At 39.2% G+C, this 21,201-nt stretch overlaps 1 protein-coding gene across 4 annotated transcripts in view; it reads right to left on the bottom strand.

Moving 5' to 3' along the window:
* Window positions 1-21,201, bottom strand: part of CFAP47 (cilia and flagella associated protein 47) — a 663,944-nt gene that overhangs the window by 68,445 nt on the left and 574,298 nt on the right. For all 4 annotated transcript variants that reach the window (XM_075590256.1, XM_075590258.1, XM_075590257.1 and 1 more), the window contains 3 exons: window positions 7,066-7,225; window positions 4,897-4,991; window positions 846-1,004 (listed from right to left, as the gene is read on the bottom strand). In XM_075590256.1, coding sequence (XP_075446371.1) covers window positions 846-1,004; window positions 4,897-4,991; window positions 7,066-7,225 — 414 coding nt within the window. The remainder of the gene's footprint in view (window positions 1-845; window positions 1,005-4,896; window positions 4,992-7,065; window positions 7,226-21,201) is intronic.

The following is a 21,201-nucleotide window of genomic DNA, read 5'->3' as shown; positions in this document are numbered from 1 at the left end:
CATGAATAAGCACATTGGCAGATCTGGCAGGAGCTAGTGGGGACCATACAGGAATTTGAAGGTGTCTTCTGTCACAACACCAGGTGACGTTGCAGCATAATTTGATGCCATGTTGCCATGGTGACATGTTGCCAGAAGCAGCCGGAGACCAGGTAAGTGAGTTACAGAGGCCTCGCACGTGCTTACCAGGCATTTCATATAAATGTTTTGGGGAAGAGCGCGGTGCCTCTGTAAGCGCAGAGCACCTCCTCCCTCCCCAGAATGTTTTTTTACGCCCACAGTTTGCGCAACCCCTGATCTATGTCACTGGACCCCTGACGTGCCAGCCCTCATAAAGTTCAGGGCACATAATGGGGAACTAAAGGGGTGAATAGGTTAAATGTAACTGATTGACACCTCCACTTCCCCTGTTTGCATCACTGAGAGCCTGGCAAAAACCATGTGGTAGTCACAATCCCTGGAAGTTCTGGTGCTACTAGGCTTCTGGCACAGAAGGGGCAAAATACTTTTTTGCACTTTCAAATTCCAATGGTAGCCAAATGCTTTGGGTACATTTTACAATCTTTATCTCAAGTCTTTTGGAGATAAGAGGTTTGCCAGTCATCAAAATTGTTAGTTTAGCTTTCTTCCTTTATTTGCAAAATAATGATGGTGCCACCATTAGTCCAACCGACAAACATAACTATCTGATATGCTATAATCCAGTTTCCAAGAAGAAGAAATACATGATCGTTTTTTCACAAGACAGAAATAAGAAACACTTGTTCTGGTTTAAGAGAAGTTAAAAAAAAATGTACAGGATACACAAATATACACAGTACAAATAAAGAACTAAAGAACTATACCATTGGTAACTTGAACTTCCTCTTGTATGTGATTAGTTTTTTCTACAGACTTCTGGCCCTTTCTGATTTCTGGCATACCAGTCTGACCAGGAACCGCACCAGTTAACAACACTTCCACTCTCTCTTCCGTTCGGGTTCTTGCTTGACAGCAGACAATGGCTGAAGAAAGGAAAAATGCAGTGTTAACATACTATAAATACATATATATATATATATATATATATATATATATATATATATAGGAGATGAGAAGTTGCTTTTTGGATCAGGGTACAATCAGGTGGAGGTTATTACGGCTTTGGACAAAGCTAAACTACTACATAGAACTACACTACTACAACCGCAAATCAAGAAAGCATGCAATAACCGTTTCAACATAAAAAGCACCTTCAGTACAGCATCCGGATAAATAAAGCAAACCATTCTTAAACATAGTCACATTTTATCTAAAGACAAGCAGATTGGACACCTTTTAAGGAACCTCCGCGCTTCTGCTATCGCAGAGATCGTAATTTGAGTGACTTTTTGACCCAGGCGTATCCTATTTCCAAATATGCAAAGAAGCAGTCTTGGCTCAACAGACCAGCAGGAGTATACAAATGTTGCGGATGCGTCAATTGTCAATATATGACTCTTGGCAAAACATACCACATCCACACCAAGGTCATCACATCAAGCTTAAGGATTTTTTGAACTGTGATTCCAAGTTTGTTGTGTTTTTTATTAGATGCCCGTGCAGGCTATACTACATTGGAAAAACTATTTGCATGTTGAAGGAACGGCTAAGTCTTAATCGGTCAGCTATTAGAAAAGCTCTAGCGGATACAGATAACCAGGAAGATTTGACCCAACAACCGGTAGCCCGTCACTTCAAGGAGAAGAAACACAGCCTTGCAACACTACAATGTAGTAACTTTAGTTTAGTTACTATCATCTAAGCATTGTGAGATATAACAGCATATCTATTCCATTGTGTATCACACCATTCATTACACCACTGGGTCATTCAGTGTGATTTCACATCAGAATTATATAGTACATCAATTTAGGTTTTAATACATTTTTATGTTTGCATATTTGATTACATTAATAAAAGTTTATTATTTTCTCTCAGTAGGGTTGAGTGCATCACATAGGGTTCTTGTCCCCTTCTCTCCCACACGCATATATTTTACCCTGATAGCACCTCCCTAGTAAGTCTATTTTGAGCTGAGCAGGATATTCCCTTTCCTACCCCCCTTCCCTCTCCCCTCTTCCCCACTGACTTATATAGGTATTAACATACTTTGTTTTAATTCTATCTTTCTTTCTGTAATATTGTACAATGTTTAGCTTTAAATCTGTTATTGAGCAATTAGTCAGTATTGCACATATTATTGCTGACACAGAGGATCTCATTTTTATGATAATTGGGCACAATTTAATTCATGGATGGCCATTGGTCAAAAACATTCTTAAATAGCAGCCCAATGAGAGTACACATCATCCCCTGATGAAATCAGTTATCGGAAGAAACGCGTAGGGCACGTGGTTTTCTGAAACAACGGTGGCGGACTTGGCTCATACGCCTTCTGCCAGTAAGAGGAAGACTTTTCCTGAGCTGCACGGACTAATCTACTTACGTGATTGGAACCATAGGCTGTCGGTCTAAATTGCCAGAGCGACGATTCTTCGTGGTGCACCGGTAGCAGTGAAGACTGACGTCACGAAATAAGCGGGCGGCGAGCAGATACATGTTGGCGCATGGGTTTACCCATACAATGCTTTTAATGCATTGATAAATTGTGAGTGCATTTGTCGTGTCATTCCTTATTAAAAACTTTGTATTTGGATTTTACACGTGGATCGGGCGCTTTTTCTCTTTTTTCTCTAATATATATATATATATATATATATATATATATATATATATATATATATATATATATTGCATATGCATTGTGTACAATCCAGATTTATTTTCTTTTGTTTGCTGGTGTAAACATTTTTGTATGTAAAATTAAATGTTTGGAAACAGCACCAAAGAAAACAAGCAGCCTTTTCATGCGTAAAAAGTGCTCTTTGTTCTATATTTCAGTGCTAAATTGCTATATTAGCACAGCAATTTGTAAAAGTTAATGCCAGATAATATCATAGTTGTTTGGTTGCTTTATCCTGGGAAAGAGGGCTAATGAAAAGACATTAAGCCTTGCAGAGAAATTCTGCTGTTTAAATACAAGGTTATAAGATAAAATTAAAAGCATACAAAATGTACATTAGAGGAAATAATTTGAATGCAAATTAAACTGGCTATAATAGCATCCTGCTGGGCACAAGTGGAAGATTAGATGGTAATATTCTCTTTTGTGCCCCTTATTATTTTATAAAAACAATTAACTATTGAATCTGTAATTAATATCACATTGCTGGCTTATGTCTGCAGTTTGATGGCCCTTAGGAAATTTGAGTGATGGCAAGATACTGTAACCCTAATAACACGTACTTATCTTAACCTCATGCTTTCTAGTATCTTTAAATTAAGCATTTATTTATGTGGAACACATAAGAATGCAAATGTGTATTAAACTAATATTTAGCTGTTCTGAAGATTGATCAGCAAAGACAACACTTTGGTTCAGCTACATTTCTGTGACATAAATCAGTGTTAACACAATTGTGTTCATGTCCAATATGTTTATCCTGGCATGTAAATCAGAGGTAGGAAATCATACACATGTATCAGATATGATACATCTACAGTATATGGCAACACTGAGCGGTATAAAAAAAACTGAATACAATTTACAAATACAACTAAGTACGGTAGAAGTGGTGTTACCCTCCTTCTACCATTTTTCAACAGGACATCCAAAGAAGAGACTTCCGGGTTTGTACAACTACATCTATAAATAACTACTACCGGTATATTGGTCCAATAAATGGTAACACAACTTGCAAAGAAATTTGTTCAAGATCCTTGAACCTTTGAAATTTAAATGTAAACTTACTTAGCATTACTGTATCAAAAATTGCATTAGCTGTGCCATACTCCATTCTAAGGCATACTCCATCCCACACTGAGCAACCTCTTTACTTTTTGTTTCAACATTGTATCTTAGTCCCTCTTGATTGTAAGCCCTCACGAGCAGTGCCCTCCTAACCTTTTGTCTTTGTTTTTGCGCTTGTTTGTCCTTAGTCGGTATGTAGTTTTGTTTATGTAATTGTAATGCGCTGCGGAAAAATGTTGGCACTTTACAAATAAATGATAATATGAAATAATATATTGGTAGGATACACATGTAAATTATGAAGGGCTTAAAAATCTCTATTCATGTGCAAAAACCTTAGAACACTAAAACCGAATGTAAATATGCTTGTGCTTGATAAGAATATTTTTGCACTAACTAGTTTTTAGTTGATTATTCCTGCTTTTTTATAATTTTGTGAAAGAATACATTATTTTGGCTTTACACAGTTGTATGTGTTTACAAATCATTAAATTGCTCACAGGTACAGTAATTGCAGAGTTACCTAGCAGGAGGTCACTTCTTTCTGAAAATAATCAAACTTTTCTTAACATGCTTCTTGTAAAATTCCATTAGAGTCGTGAATACCCATTTCTTAATATTTACTAAAGCACAACTGGTTTGTGACCACATATGCAAACATATATTCCAACGAATAAAACAGATTTAAATAAACCCTCACAATAAACGTAATTTGTTTAAAGCATGTTCATTTTTTTCTATATTTTTGTTTCTGAAAGAAGGAAGTTTGAGGGAAATTACAAACACACCGTCACAACAGTTGCTGATGAGGAATGGCCTTCGCATGATGGACAACTTTGTCATATTTTGGCTATCTACAGTATGGGGTAATTCTTTAACCTGTGATATTTTCTGGAAACTCACATTCTGTGTATATACTATGTGTTTGAATCAGGCTAAGGATGGAATATACTGTAGGATACGTACAATAAAGAAAAGCTTTTAAACATTAAAAATTGTTTTCCTTAGCACATTTTACCATACTTAATTTAATCCCTATATATAGATATTTGTGTGTGTCTTACCTGGTGCAGACTTGGAAGGCTGTGCTTCTGGAATTCCATGAACTGGATAGATCCATCGTATACCAGAAATTGTTCCATTCTCTGCCCTGCTTATGCTATTTATAAAGTTAGATAAAAGTAATATCTTAGAAGACAATTACATTATTTGTTTTTTTTTTTCGACTTTCAAATGTCATACTTGTTTACAATGGCAAAAAAACTGGCATGAATGAATATGCCAATCATATTGTGTCGCTTACTACTAAAGTTCAATATGTAAACATAGAAAAGATACTGCATGGTATTATGGTTATTCAAGTAAAAGTACATGTAAAATAGATCGATAAAGAAGGGTATAAAGTTTTAATGTGCGCAATATAACTACCCTAAAGTCTAGTATCCAACAAAATGCATGATTTAGTGGAGGAGAGAGAATGGATTTGTGTTCCCGCTCTTCTTTTTGTTAGTCTAGCAACTGTTCACTTGCCAATAGATCATAGGGATTGTGGTGTAAGTAAGAGGATACGTGGAGGTAGGGCAGGTATTGAGTTTTTTGAGGGCAACCTATTTAGCATGTTAAGGGTGTGGGAGAGTCTGAAGCCTAATGTAAGGCAAAGGTAGGAGCAGCAAGGAAAATATTTGAACAGTGGGAGGAGCTTATGATTGATGAGAAGATAAATATAAATTGCATAGCGGAATGAAAAAGGGAAAGAGCAGTGTGTGAGATGAATCTGGCAGCAACATTTTGAATGGTCATGTGGGTAGAGAGTAGGGTTGTCAGGTGTCCGGTATTGAACCGGACTGTCTTGTATTTGGGGACACTGTCCAGTAAAAAGTGAGGAGAAATACCGGGCATATATGTGTCCGGTATTACCTCTCTGGACATAGTTACCTGACCGGCATGAGGACAAGGATTTCTCAGAGCAGGGCTGTTGCTAGGGGGCTGAGCGGTTTCCTTCATCCTGATTTGCATCACATAAGCAGTTCACCCAATGAGGGTGGACCAGCCTGTTGATGTCACAGCCATGCCTCCACCACACCTCCACACGCCTGCACAATGGACCAAGCCTTACTTAGCAGCAGCCAATCAGGAGGAAGTGTCAGGAGCCTGGCGGTGGGGCCCAGGTGAAGGAAATAGCATGAAGCAGACAGAAGTGAGAAGGGGAGGGGTTAAGTTTCTCTTTATTTGTTCTGTTGTGTGTGTGTTCTGTGTTTGTGGTTGTTCTGTGGGGTTATGAAAGAGAAAATGAGAGGGAGTGGGGGAATGAGAGGGATGGTGGAAATTATAGGATGGGGAGAGAAATGAGACGATAGGGGCGAGAGAAAATGAGAGGGATGGGGATGAGAGAAAATGAGAAAGATGGGGAGAGAAAATGAGAAGGATGGGAGAGAAGAAAATGAGAGGGTTGGGTGGAGAGAAATAGAGGGATGGAGGAGAGAGAAAATGAGAGGGATGGGGAGAGAAAATGAAAGGGATGGAGGTGAGAAAATGAGAGGGATGGAGGGAGAGAAAATGAGAGGGATGGGGCGGAGCGAAAATGAGAGGGCTGGGCGGAGAGAAAATGAGAGGGCTGGGGGAGAGAAAATGAGAGGGCAGGGGAGAGAAAATGAGAGGGCTGGAGACAGAAAGAAAATGAGAAGGACGGGGTGTGAAAACGAGAGGGATAAGGGAAGAGAAAATGAGATGGAGGGGTGAGAGATGACTAGGTGAGGGAGGTGAGAGAGAATAAGGGGATGGGGGTGAGAGAGGATGAAGGGGTGGGTGTGAGAGTATGACTGCAGATATGGTATTTCTAAATGATCTGAACGTTACATCATTTTTTCTAAATTTCACTCCAAGTATGCACCAATTTGCACCATTTAATATTCTATTTCGTAAAAAAAAACAAATAGAATATGCAATGGTGCAAATTGGTGCATACTTGGAGTGAAATTTAGGGAAAATATGTAACAGTCATATATACAAAATGCAGATGCCAAAAAAATGTTAAAAAATGGTGTATAAAGTAGGGGACGGTATGCTAGGGAGACAGAGAACTGTTGGAATTTTTGTTCAGCAGGAAGCAAGAGATTGAGTGATGTCAGAAGAGATGAGGGGGTCATCTCAAGAGCGTGTAATTTAGAAGTTGTAGAAATGGAAAGGGAGCACACATAATAACATTAGAAAATACTGTTATTGCTTTGAATTACCTTTTCAGCTCTGTACTTATTTCTTCAAAATTGTCTTCAGCCCAGCTGTCACCATTTGCTTTTACCATGTGTACTACAACCAAGGCTTCATAAAGTTTCATTGTGTCCGGAGCAAATAATACTGGGATGTCCAACTTTTCCTTTGGAGCTAAGGGAATTCCTACAATACACAAAGGAAAAACTTTAGGTAAACCATACACACAAACAATGTGGCCCCATATAGTTTGTTTACAGGTTGCTTAGTGACCACAAAGCTTAATAAATTACAATAATTATAAGTGATAAGTGATGCTGCTAAGTTTTGATAACTTGCTAAGAACAACCATTTCAGAACGTTGTAGACCTAGAATTTCAGCAGGTATGTAAAAAAATGGTAGGTTATTTGGGCTAAACCAAAATCCTGGGATAATTTTCCAGAACTTAATAGCAGTCGGTGCAATTCTTTATTTAAAAGAAATGAAGCATTTTTATAGTTAATTACCATGTTCAGTTGGAACTTTTAAACAATGAAAATACATAATACTGTGTAAATTATGATTTAATTAAATGGGCAAATGAGACCTTGTAGGGTTCTTCTTCTGGCACTGTCAGTTCTTCAAAAGTAAACTAACTAAATAGAAAAACACATTTAACATATTCAGGTACTAACTGAAAAGGAACCAAGTGAGATTAGAAAAAACTAATACTGCACAGTGCAAACTATTTATTGTTCAAGCAGTCAATACGGCAACTCTTTTCTCTCTTTGACTCTCTTCTTTGGACTCTCTCTACAACATGTTCTGCTCCTTCCACTACACCACAAGACTTTACTCATTATTTCAAGGGAAATGTGGAAACTAGCCACAGAGACGTTCCCTCTGTCACTTTCACACCTCTCCTTCACAATTCATCTCCTATCATTTAATCCTTTCCTCCAGTTACAGAGTAGTAACTGTCTCAGCTGCTCTTCTACTCAACTTCAACCACATGCTGCCTCCACCCCATTTCCTCCCATCTCTATAAACCTCATAATTCTACCCTGTTCCCCATCCCAATTTATATCTTGAACTCATCTTTGGCCTGGCATTTCTTCTATTTGCTCACAGTATATACAGTATAGATATGATATCATAAAAATGTTTTGTCCGCCCCTCCATGAGGTATAGCTCATCAGTGACATTATAATGCACATAGACTGGTGGTAGATATGTAGAGTCACAGTCACTATAAAGTTTACACAGAAAATCGACAAAGAAAGACAGTGTCAGTTGATATGTGAGGAGAAAGCAAGAATGCTGGAGGCGAGAGCGGACAGACTTGATGACATCATAAGGTATTAAATGAAAGATGCGGTGGAGAGAGAGAAAAGAGGGAGAGGGAAGAGTGGGGGAAGATAGAGAGGAAGTGGGAGAGAGAGAAGGCAGATGGAGAGAGATAGAGAAGTAGGGCAGAGAGAAAGAAGATAGGGGAAGAAAAAAGTAAAACCCATAATTATTTGTGGAAGGCATGGTTGGCGTGCAAAGCACACGTGAGCTGAGCCCTAGTTATTCATACTCCGTTTGGAATAAAAATACCCATCCAAAATTTTTAGAGGAGAGTATTTTTACGCCATAGAAAAAAACATAGCGCAACCCCTGCATACCTCCCATCTCTTTTTCTCTCTGTCTTGCCTTTTAGCTTTCGGGAACGCCTTGTTTCTTTTCACATTCTTTATTTTTTCAACTTCCATAACCTACTGTAGTAGACTGCCTCCAATCCGGCTTCCGTACGGCATAATCCCTTCAAACCGTACTTGCCCAAGTAGCTAACAACCTCCATATTGCCAAGTTGCAGTCTTCATTCTGATTTTTCTTGACCTCTACTCTGCTTTCAATATGGTTGACCACCCTCTTCTTCTACACATTCTTCACTCTTTTGGCATATGTAGTTCTGTTCTCAACTATCTCCCTCACAGCTCTATAGATCTTGCTGTTGGTGTATTACACCTCAAGATTCTGTTTTATGTCCCCAATCATGTGTTCTCTCTTTATACGGTCTCACTGGGTGACCTTATTACCTCCTTTATATGTCATCAGCAAAGAGTAGATATCTAAAATTATATTTATCTGTTCCCGAGCTTAAAATTATAGTCCAGTCAAATCATCACTACCTCGATAAAGGGCTGTATAGTCCGAAACGCGTTGGTGTGCTGTTTGTTACTATGATCCATTAAATATTTTTTATCGTGGGAACGCACCTTTGTTGTTTTTTGGCTAACCAGCACTGGATGTAGTGCAAGGTCTTTCTCCCTCCTCCTGTTCATTGATACCTGCAATCTCTGCCTGGATGGCCCATTATTGCTTCAAACTTAATATATCTAAGATGGAGGTCTTAGAACAAAAAGTTTCAGCACTCAAAGTATATGAAAACACATGTAATAAAGAAAAGATATCAAAATGTATGTCAAAAAACAAAAAAACTAAATCACAAAGGCAGTATAAAGGAAAAAAGTCCACAGAAAAAGTTCAAACACACTTACCAATAATAAGTAAGACAGGCAGCAGCCGAGTCAGGACTGGCAACATGGGTCACCCCCGACCCAACACTTGATCCTAACTGAAATGACCGATCAACTCGCTATACTTTATATACCTGCAGCATGTGACATTAATCGCAAAACCATGGAGATCAGTGTAGTTCTCCATCGGTACTAAAGGACAGAAGGGAAAGCCAGGACAGGTACGCTCCCCTAGCACTGGGAGGCCAATGACAGAAAAGATCATGAAGAAATACAGATAAAAGACAAACGTTTCAAGTTTGCATATATATCGGGGAGAACATTAAATCTTAAAGGATATCTTATGAAATGAAAAAATACAGGTCTGACAATACAAATGACATAGAAAGCATATTACTAATTGAAAATAGAAATAATTTTCTAATTGAAGCTTTCATAATAAAAGGCGCAATTATTTTGTATTATGATACTGTACAAACGTGTTCAAGCAGATTTTGTTACTAATACCATCAATTCCACTTTTTTGGGTTCCCCCCAAACAAGGCATCTATCCTTGAATTGTGCACACTGTAATAGTGTCACTAAGGGGGAGATGCTCACTCACCCTTAGACTGGCAAAATGTTTAATTAAATATAATTAAATCCTGTATCTCTCAGCACAAGTCAACGATTTGTTGTATGAGATGTCACATCACATTTTTGTCAGCTGAAGCATACTGTACGCCTACCCAGGTACAATTTCAAGTGATTGATTTGGTTCCTACTTTACATAGAGGAAGTAACTGTGTCACATTACTTAAACAAAAAGAAGCAGTGTGGATTCATAAGTTGAGTACACTTGCACCACATGGTATGAATCAGGACTATAACCTACTGTATCTATGTTTTTATGAGAAGGTTATGTGTATGTTATTCTGGCTACTGTAGCATAGGTTACTTTACCCTCACCTGATTACACCGTTAGCACTTCAGGACCACGGAGGTGGCCCTAATGGTGTCCCTAATATATCTAAATCCATTTTTGCACTATATTAGACTCTATTACTTGGTCTTTCCCTTTATCACGGCTCTTGGTGTAATCTTAGGTGCAACTGTAATTTATTGAATTTTAATCCCACATATAGTACCTGCCATCTACTGTATATTAAGTTCAGGTGTCCCATTATTCTCTCATTGACGATTGACTTGTGCTTTGAAATTGACTCCCGATAAATATATTTTTGACATAACTGAGTTTTTTTCTCTTTCTCTCTTGTCTCTACCTCCTGATGATGTGGCGCTTTGGGTATTTCTTAATTAATGTATCATATACTAACGATATGTATATATTTGTTGCTGTACATCAATTCTCCTCTGATATATCTTGCCCAGTATTTGCTGTATTCCTTGTCTTCTTTTGCCCTTTACAGCTATTTTGTCAAAAGTAACATACAGGGGTCATAGATGTAGATTAGATAGCTATATCATAAAATCTTTTGTTTATACTGCTATGACTGACCTTTCGTGATCATATCAAAAGATACAGTAGCATTGCATTTCTTATTTCTGTAAACACATTTCTTAGATATAATGTATCCTAATATGATATAATTGCACACTTTATTATGACAGCTTCAATTAGAAAACTATTTCTAATATTAATTAGTGATAGGCATTCCAGGTCACTTGTATATTGATGTTTGATCTAGTCAGTCAGACCTGTATTTTTTTCATTTTATGATATCCTATAAGATTTAATGGTCTCCTCTATATATGCAAACTTGAAACGTGTCTTTTATCTGTATATCTTCATGATCTTTTCTGCTGATGTATAGGGATCTGTGTCTTTTCTAATTCAGTGAGATATGACTGCTGGACTTGTTTACCCGAGCGTCACCCTTGCTGGTTGACAGGTGATGGAACACTCCTCTAAACGCCTGCCTTGCCAGATGTAATCAGCCTACCAGCCCTAGAGAAGCATATGTGTTCTGAATTTCCCTTCTGTCCTCTTGTGCTGGTGGAGAAAGCCACTGAGTTCCATTGTTGTACGATTGATGAAGTGACATCACTCGCTGCATGTATATAGAGCGAGTTGATCACTAATTTTAGTTAGGATCAAGTGAAGGGTCAGTGGTGACCCGTTGTGCCAGTCCTCCCATAATGATTTAGGTCTCTAGGCTACTACCTGTATTACTCCTGTTGCTCTGTGTTGTTTTTATGGGTACGTAAGTGTGTTTACTGTACTCCCAAACCAACCCCCTTCTCCATTACAGTCCATAACCCTACTAGAGTATCTATCTAGGCTCACAAGTACACTGTCTAGGGGATACATTCAACTCCTCTCTCTTACATCTTCCAATTTCTTTCTCTCTTACACTGTAAAGATACACCCCTCCCTCTATTTATTGACTGCTAAAACACTATGTGCTCGCTATCTCCCCCCGCTGCCTAAAAAACAAACCAAAAAAACCCCACTCTTCTGCATTTTTCTTTAAAGACTCTACACCCCTCTCTCTCTCTCTGTATGTATATATATATATATATATATATATATATATATATATATATATATATATATATATATATACAGTGTTCGACAAACCTATACATTTGCACGCCCCGGGCGAGTGGATTTAACATCGTGGCGAGCTCCTATTGGCCCAAGCACCACACGTGTGGTACTAGGTGGCGAGTAGATTTTTTTGTTCGGCGAGTAGATTTTTTGGTGATTTGTCGACCATTGTATATATATATATATAAATACACACATACACACACACACTGTATACAAGTACTTCTGCTGCAATAGTCAAATGCCCTCAATGAATTGTCTATGATGTCTTTGATACATTAAAACAGAAACAGATATGGAGCACATTACAGTAGGATGGTTTTTGTTTTTGTACCTATGTGTGGAGTTGGCGTTTAGCAAAATATTTTATTTTTCATACATAGTATATCATTGTATGCCATGTTTTCTACACAATTCAGTTTAGCATTAGGATGGTTTCTGTTTTTGTACCTATGTATGGAGTTGGCGTATAGCAAAATATTATATTTTTCATACATAGTATATCAACGTACTGTATGTCATGTTTTCTACACAATTCAGTGCAGGATGACTTTGGGATTATTATCACGTCCTGCTTTTAATCACAAAGAATCGTTCACACAGATGTAATCCATGCCACTTGTTGCTGCATTGAGATTTTGAGTGATTGGTGGCAGTGCAGACCATTTTGGCTGATGTTATATTGTTTTACAAATAAAAGGACATATCATGTAACATACGAATACCAACAACTGCTCAGAAAATGTATACAGTACAAATTGTATACATTCTGGTGAGCCTGTACAATATTATAATTGTTGTTTAAGCTACAGATGCAGCGGCCGTTATTCGAACACTTCACCCATTGTATACCTCGGAATATCCATGTCATGGCGCGTGATTTCTTCCAATCGTACCGCCTTTAGACGCGAGTGCAGGCGAGTGCAGAAAATGGCATTTTAGTGTTCTGGTTTTTAAACACCTGAAATTGACACAGTAGCACAGAACTGTACACATTGCAGTTCATTCATTTCATTGCATTTCATTGCACACAAAGAAACAGAATCCATGAAGTTCAATAAAAGCAACCGCGATAAACACGAATGCCTGGGGTGATTGGCCGCGTTAACGCCGCGTGGAAAACAGCAGAGCACACGAAAACGGCGACGTGATTTGTTCGAATAACGGCCGCTGCATCTGTACAAGTGCAGGTGCATAGAAATAAACTATTGCTGGGCATGCAGTGCAGATATAAAACTATGAAATACTTGGTACACACCAGCTATCTGCCTATAGATCACAAACTCTTATTAAATTCAACATGAGACAAAAACAAATCTCAAACATGAACCCTCTGAGGTACGTCTACGGCATCTTGAAAGATATGATCGTTGCATCAGACAGGGACCCCAGAGATACCTCAAGGCTTTATGGGAATTACACAGTTATCTTATGCCTGTGAGTTTAATGCAACCAAGATGTTTCAATCATTGCAGTTTTATTATTTTCCTTTTAGAAATTTGAGTATATTCACCACTATAACAATTCTAAATGTTTCAAAGGGATTCAATTGTGGTAAATCTGGAATAGAGATAGTTACTAACTGCTGCTAAAGAACTGGGTATAATCCCCAATCTGCCTAAAATAGTCTAATTCTTTGACATGGGTGAGTTTGTTATATGTGAAGAATAAGGACTTACATTGTAACCTTTTTAGTAAGCAGAAAAGACGATAACTGAATGAAAAAGGTAGGAGATTTTTGTTCTAGAGCCACACAGGAAGGTTACGGTCAGGACAGTTCACTTTCTAGTTAACCTCAATTGGTTATAATATTGATAAGTTAGTTCTAATTTTTCATCAATTAGATTTGGTTACTTCTAATTTTTGATGAAATTATCCAATGGAAATCAAATGATAATGACATTTAGATAAAGACTGAAAAGATTTGAGCTTATTGTAGGTGGTAAATCCAGTGTAATCAGCAATGTTTAAAACCTAATTTACATACTCACAGGAGAAAGTAGATAAGAAGCCTGCATTAAAAAATAGAGCTATTCATTTTTAGTGCATAACTCTTTTCAAAGCTGATCTCTAATGAGAAGAGAATTTCCTTTCTCTGAATAGACATTTTTCTGTCTTTCAGTATTTGTAATGTCGGTTAACAGTTTCTGCACTATGGAGGAGCTGAAATATTAAATGTACAAGTACAGTTCAAGTTTGAATTGTTTATCAGTGTTTACTAAACTTATTTTCTTCTGCACCATATCAAAATAACAGAACTGTCAAAACCACCAACACTGCACCGGTACATGCATGTGTATATCATTCTTAAATGCTTCGTTTTAGCTGAATATTTCAATTTTAAATATATTTTAAATATGGATATTAAATAAAAAAGAGATACCGGCGCCTAATGAGTCCAAAAATATTGGAATCCTGGATATCCAGTAGAAATAGTTCCAATCCCAAGGAAATCAACAGTCTCTGTATCCTAGGGTATTCAGGTAGGACTTGATGCAGTGGAAGTAGAACATGCAATGAAAAAATAAATATTTTGTGCAACACAGTTTAAACAATTTATACAGACATAATTGCAACTGGCTGGCATAAACAGACAAAACAAACAGACACACTAGACAAACAACACTTAAGCAAAGCTAATGATAAAAGTAGATATTTTAAACTAGAAATATGGACAAATGGCTAACAGACCGCTCCGGTGGGTTAAAACCTAGATAACACTCACAGGACGGCTGCTGGTAATTCGCATAGTACCAATGGAGGCTGGTGACCGCGTGTGGGGGATCCACTGGGTGCCTCAGACGCCTTGTAATCCTTCTGCGTCTCTCTACTGGCAAAAACTGGAAGTGACACCGTCCTCTTGGCGGACCGGAAATGACGTTGCTGGATGTGACGTCAGAACCTGGCAATCTCCAGTTGAAGATACAGGAAACGGCGATCTGCACCTCCTTGCCCCACAGTTGTTGGAAAAATGCACTCAGCACTTGTACTGCTTGTTGATATAAGCCACTAAATGTCCTATATATGGATAAAAAATGCCCTACGCGTTTCGTGTGTCTAAACACACTTCCTCAGGGGATATATGTGGGGCAAGGAGGTGCAGATCGCCGTTTCCTGTATCTTCAACTGGAGATTGCCAGGTTCTGACGTCACATCCGGCAACGTCATTTCCGGTCCGCCACGAGGACGGCGTCACTTCCGGTTTTTGCCTGTAGAGAGACGCAGAAGGATTACAAGGCGTCTGAGGCGCCCAGTGGATCCCCCACACGCGGTCACCAGCCTCCATTGGTACTATGCGAATTACCAGCAGCCGTCCTGTGAGTGTTATCTAGGTTTTAACCCACCGGAGCGGTCTGTTAGCCATTTGTCCATATTTCTAGTTTAATAAATCTACTTTTATCATTAGCTTTGCTTAAGTGTTGTTTGTCTAGTGTGTCTGTTTGTTTTGTCTGTTTATGCCAGCCAGTTGCAATTATGTCTGTATAAATTGTTTAAACTGTGTTGCACAAAATATTTCTTTTTTCATTGCATGTTCCACTTCCACTGCATCAAGTCCTACCTGAATACCCCAGGATACAGAGACTGTTGATTTCCTTGGGATTGGAACTATTTCTACTGGATATCCAGGATTCCAATATTTTTGGACTCATTAGGCGCCGGTATCTCTTTTTTATTTGCTGTCTTTTCTGATTGTACTGTCAGGTTACCACCAGGCTGCCTTGCGACCATAGGGCTCACCCTTAGAATAGGGTCAATTGTTTGCAATCCCCATTAGCGCTATTATACATCACTCTTCTTTTCCTTCTTTAAATATGGATATTAGGCATACTTTCTCTTCATTGCCATTCCACAGCCATCTGAGTACTGCCAGTGGTACTCAGATGGCAACAAGCTGGGAGCTAGTTTGGTCATTCTTATAGAACACATCATGCTGTACAACAATATGCTATAAAACAGACAGGGTGACCTATAGAGAATAAAAACATATTCAACTCTCAATTAGGATAAACACGTAGTAACAAAGGAAATGGAGTAAGTAGTATGATACCTTTTTATTGGACCAACAAGTAGTAGGAATAAAAGGTATCATACCACCTACAGTACTCCCTCTACCTCCTTCGTTACTACATGGAATAAAGGACCCCCACTGCTAACCAGCATTCTTTGCTTACTGGGGGTAAACAGTAATTTTCCTTACAAATGGGAGTTGTGCAAAAAAGGAAAGACTATGTACTGAGTGCAAATGAGGAATACATTCTGTCAAAGTAAATATTGGTATGGAAAGAAATATTAGAAAAAAAATATAGAAAATGGAAACAAGCTTCCATTTCGTATTCTATATTACCAATAATGAGATGGTATGAACAAAAACATAAATATATTTTCAGAAATAAAAAGTAACTAAACAGAACAGTATCTAAACAGAGCAACCTCTGCCTTGAGGTATCTCTGGGGTCCCTGTCTGATGCAACAATCATATCTTGCAAAATGCTGTAGACATACCTCAGAGGGTTTATATTTCAGATTTGTTTTTCTCTCATGTTGAACTTAATAAGAATTTTGGATCTATAGGCAGATATCTGGTGTGTGTCAAGTATTTCAGTTTTATTTCTGCACTGCATGCCCTGCAATAGTTTATTTCTGCACTTTTGGCTTAAATAACAATTATAATATTGTGCAGGCTCACCAGAATGTATACAATTTGTACTGTATACATTTTCTGAGCAGTTTTTGGCATTCGTATGTACATGATATGTCCTTTTATTTGTAAAACAATATAACAACAGCCAAATTGGTCTGGACTGCCACCAATCACACAAAATCTCAATGCTGCAACAAGTGGCATGGATTACATCTGTGTGAACTATTCTTTGTGATTAAAAGCAGGACGTGATAATCATCCCAAAGTCATTCTGCACTGAATTGTGTAGAAAACATGACATACAGTACGTTGATATGCTATGTATGAAAAATATAATATTTTGCTATACGCCAACTCCATACATAGGTACAAAAACAGAAACCATCCTAATGTGCTGTTTTAATTCACTTAAGACATTACAGACAATTCTCTGAGGGCAAATGTCTATTGTAATAGAGGTACTGAATACATTTTGTCTGTTTGTCCATATATATTATACTTTGTATGTATACTGTGTATATATATATATATAGTACAACAGAAAAAGCATCCATATAGTAAGCACACGGGTATACCAAAATAAGATATAAATAATGGATTTTATTAATAATGGATAAAAACAGGGGATGAAATGTTAAAAAGGGAGGGGGTCTCCACAAAAACAATTCTAATGACCATGGGGACAAGATATAGTACAGAAACAATTCAATGGTTGTACAGATATACTGGCATCATAGGCTGTAAGCATGGAATGAGGTACAATGATGCTGATAGTACCAGCCAAATTGACACAGCCAACCACACAAAAAACACAGTACCTCAGTGCTGCAGAAACTGAGTACTAGAAATCATGGAGAGGATAACATAAACCTCATCTCGTGGTGACTATAATAGATTCAAAAAGTGATTGCCAGTGAGAAAAGTCCAGAAACATAAACAGCATATGGTAGCATTAGGTGGAATTGATACATCACCCAAAGCTGATAGATAAAGCCAGTGGACAGGTGTATCCCTAAAGGTGGAAAGTCAGGGGTCCCCCTCCAGAACACTCCCTCTCCAACGCGTTACGACTGAACGGTCTTCTTCTGGGAGTGTTGTTGGGAGAAATGAGCCAGTATATATAGAGGAGGCAGGGGAGCAGAACGCGCGGCAAAAGTCTTTGAGCAGATCAGCTGTAGCAAGTGATAATCACTGTGATGGTGTGTCCCTGACATCATCACGTCACGGAGTCTCAAGCCATCGGGTTATCCTTCTTGTTAACTCATCTGGACAATGAGAAACTCCAATTAAATTCAGGGCAATGTACACATAATATATACTCCTTCTTGAGCTCTCTACAACAATTCACTGTATGCTAACAGTTCTGCGAGTACCCTATATACTGTAAATGGAAGTCCACAAGGGTAGAGATTGCTGCTGTATTGGTTATCCCCTATGGGGCTATTTAGTACTTGTATGGCGTCACCCTATATAATATGCAAATAACAAAGTATATGCACCCCCAGTTCTGACACTTTGTAAGCATGTATCAGGTATATGGGGTACCGTAATAGTAGTAGTATGTTATTGCAAGTAGGCTAACTTAAGGCGCGCCGTCCAGTTTAAAGTTACCCGTCAGGGCGTCACTATCATTGACATGGCGCCGCCACTACTTTAAACAAGTGCATCGCTGTGCCTGGGGGTAGGTGCAGCCTTTTGTGGCTATAAATACCAATGCGCAAATGGTCTACCACAGTATTAGGCTTCTTCTTGTAAGTATACAACCTGATAGTCTCTCAGAGCTGTGTGCTCGCTCTCGATCTCTCTGTGCTCACGGATGACGTCACCGGAAGTGCGTCATCACGTACCGACGTACGTTTCACGCTCGTGGGCGCTTCGTCAGGGCAATGGGAGTTTTAGTGGCGTTTTAATAATTAAGATTTCTTGTATATATGTTAAATAAATGTGATTTTAATATTGTTTATGTATGGCTATGGAGGTTACTCCAAGGATTGAATCTTTCCCAGCCTAGCATTTCTGGTTTAGCGAGTGCAAATAGGAATCTTTTAGGCCACTGCTGTGACCTTTCACCGTTTTCTAGTACATACCCTTCCTGTATGCACCCTATCTTTTGATTACCAGCACATATGTTAAATAGGACACTTTAGGTGAGCGGTAGCCATTTTTCTGATTTGTAGTATATCCTTCTTGTTAGCCTGAAATTGCCGGGTCGTGCTGATGTGATGTGACACAGGCTATCCCAGGATACCTAGGATAGTATTGGAAGGAGGGAAAAGGAGGGATTGGTATTCTCCCTGTAAGAAGAGAAGGGAGTGTGTTTTGTATTGCCCTTACTGTTATTTTCATGTGTAGTATGTTATGCCCTGTTGGTAAAGGCTATTATGGTCTACGTTATTGTATGAGTGGTTATTCACCAAGAGTGTAGTTTCCTGTGAGGGGCCATCCTTTCTGTGGTGGGATCCACACAGGTGGAGGCACTGCACCTTCCACCCCACGCTCCCTCTGCATGGAGGCTCTCTCTCTCTCTCTCTCTCTCTCTCTCTCTCTCTCTCTCTCTCTCTCTCTCTCTCTCTCTCTCTCTCTATATATATATATATATATATATATATCCAGTGGTTGACAAATCACCAAAAAATCTACTCGCCACCTAGTACCAAACATGAGCTGCTTGGGCCAATATTTACTCACCCGGGGGTTAAATCCACTCGCCCGGGGCGAGCAAATGTATAGGTTTGTCGAACACTGTATATATCTATATATACAGCTCAACTCCGTTATAGTGCGGTCCTCAGGGGCCACCTGATCCGACTGCGCTATAACTAGGGTTGCGCTAATTTAAAAAAAAATGCCCGTGGCGCGTCCCACTACCTTTTGCGTCCCACTACCTGTGATTGGACCCAGTCCAAACACGCCTTCTCTTAGGCTCTGTTGATGTAAGTGACCCAGTGATTGCCAAAAGAGTCCTGTGCTCTTAGCAGATGGGGATCTTTCCCATACCGTTAAGGAAGCAATCATCAGATCTCTTCTAAAAAAGCCCTCGTTAGACTTGGATTGCAAGGCAAAATACAGGCCTATATCAATAATAATAATAATAATAGCATGTTCTTGTATAGCGCTGCTAGTTTTACATAGCGCTTTATAGAGACATTTTGCAGGCACAGGTCCCTGCCCCGTGGAGCTTACAATCTATGTTTTTGGTGCCTGAGGCACAGGGAGATAAAGTGACTTGCCCAAGGTCACAAGGAGCCGACACTGGGAATTGAACCACGTTCCCCTGCTGCAAACTCAGTGCCAGTCAGTGTCTTTACTCACTGAGCAACTCCTTCTCCCCTGTCCATTTGGGATACCATCCCTTTCTCAAACCTTCCTTTCCTACGGAAGGTTATTGAGAAAGGGATGGTATCCCAAATGGATATCGGTCTATCAAGCCATGAAATGTATGACCCTTTCCAGTCGGGGTTCAGAAGACTGCATAGCACTGAAACAGCTATTTTTCATGTGCTAAATTATCTCCTGATGGCGAGAGACAGAGGTGACTGTTTTATTAGGTACTCTGTGACATTTCTGCAGCATTGGATACTGTGGACCATGGCTTCTTAATGAAGTACCTGAAGGATTTCTCTGGACTGGGTGGTACAGTTCTCAGCTAGTTCATATCCTCTCTCACTGGCAGGTCACAGAGAGTGTCTTCAAGAGTGTACTGCTCAGCACACATGCCCCTGTCATGTGGAGCACCACAGGGTTCTATCCTACCTTCTATATTATTCACAGTGTACATGCTGCCACTAGGTGACATAATCAGATGGCATGGCCTGGGTTGTCACTGCTATGCAGATGACACTCAATTCTACTTGTCCTTTGCACCAGGCACCAAGGACCCATTATCAGTCTTCAATAGAAGGTCATCTGAGCTCCTAGAGTGGATAAGTTCCAGTTGGTGGTGGTTGAATCCTAATAAGACAGCAGTGCTCTTGGTGGACGCTCACTGTCAGAAGACAAAATGACTGCAGCTAGGTAAACACACTGGCCTTAAGATTGGGGGCTCCCAGCTGTTCAAGTCTGTCCGTGTGCAGAATCTTGGTGTTGTCCTTGACTGTGACTTGACCCTTAAACATCAGATGTCAACCATGATCAAATCTCCATTCTTCCACCTAAAGAACATAGCCAGGATTAAGCACTTTATCCCCACAAAGGATCTTAATATATACTTATCCATGCTTTTGTGTCCTCACGCCTGGACTACTGCAATGCACTCAACCTGGGTCTTCTGGAAAAAGAGCTGCACTGCCTGCAGCTAGTTCAGAATGCTGTGGCCAGGTTGTTAACTAACCAGACTCTTTCTTGCCACATGACACCTGTTCTCAGTTCTCTGCACTGGCTGCCAGTAAAATGGTGAATTTTTTTCAAGATTAGGATGTTGACATTCAAAACACTACATGACCAGGGTCCCAGTTATCTGAAAGAGCT

The sequence above is a fragment of the Ascaphus truei genome, chromosome 3 (genome assembly GCF_040206685.1).
Source record: "Ascaphus truei isolate aAscTru1 chromosome 3, aAscTru1.hap1, whole genome shotgun sequence".
NCBI classification, from domain to species: domain Eukaryota; kingdom Metazoa; phylum Chordata; class Amphibia; order Anura; family Ascaphidae; genus Ascaphus; species Ascaphus truei.
The sequence above is the reverse complement of the archived record's forward strand: the minus strand, read 5'-3'. Positions and strand labels throughout refer to the sequence as shown.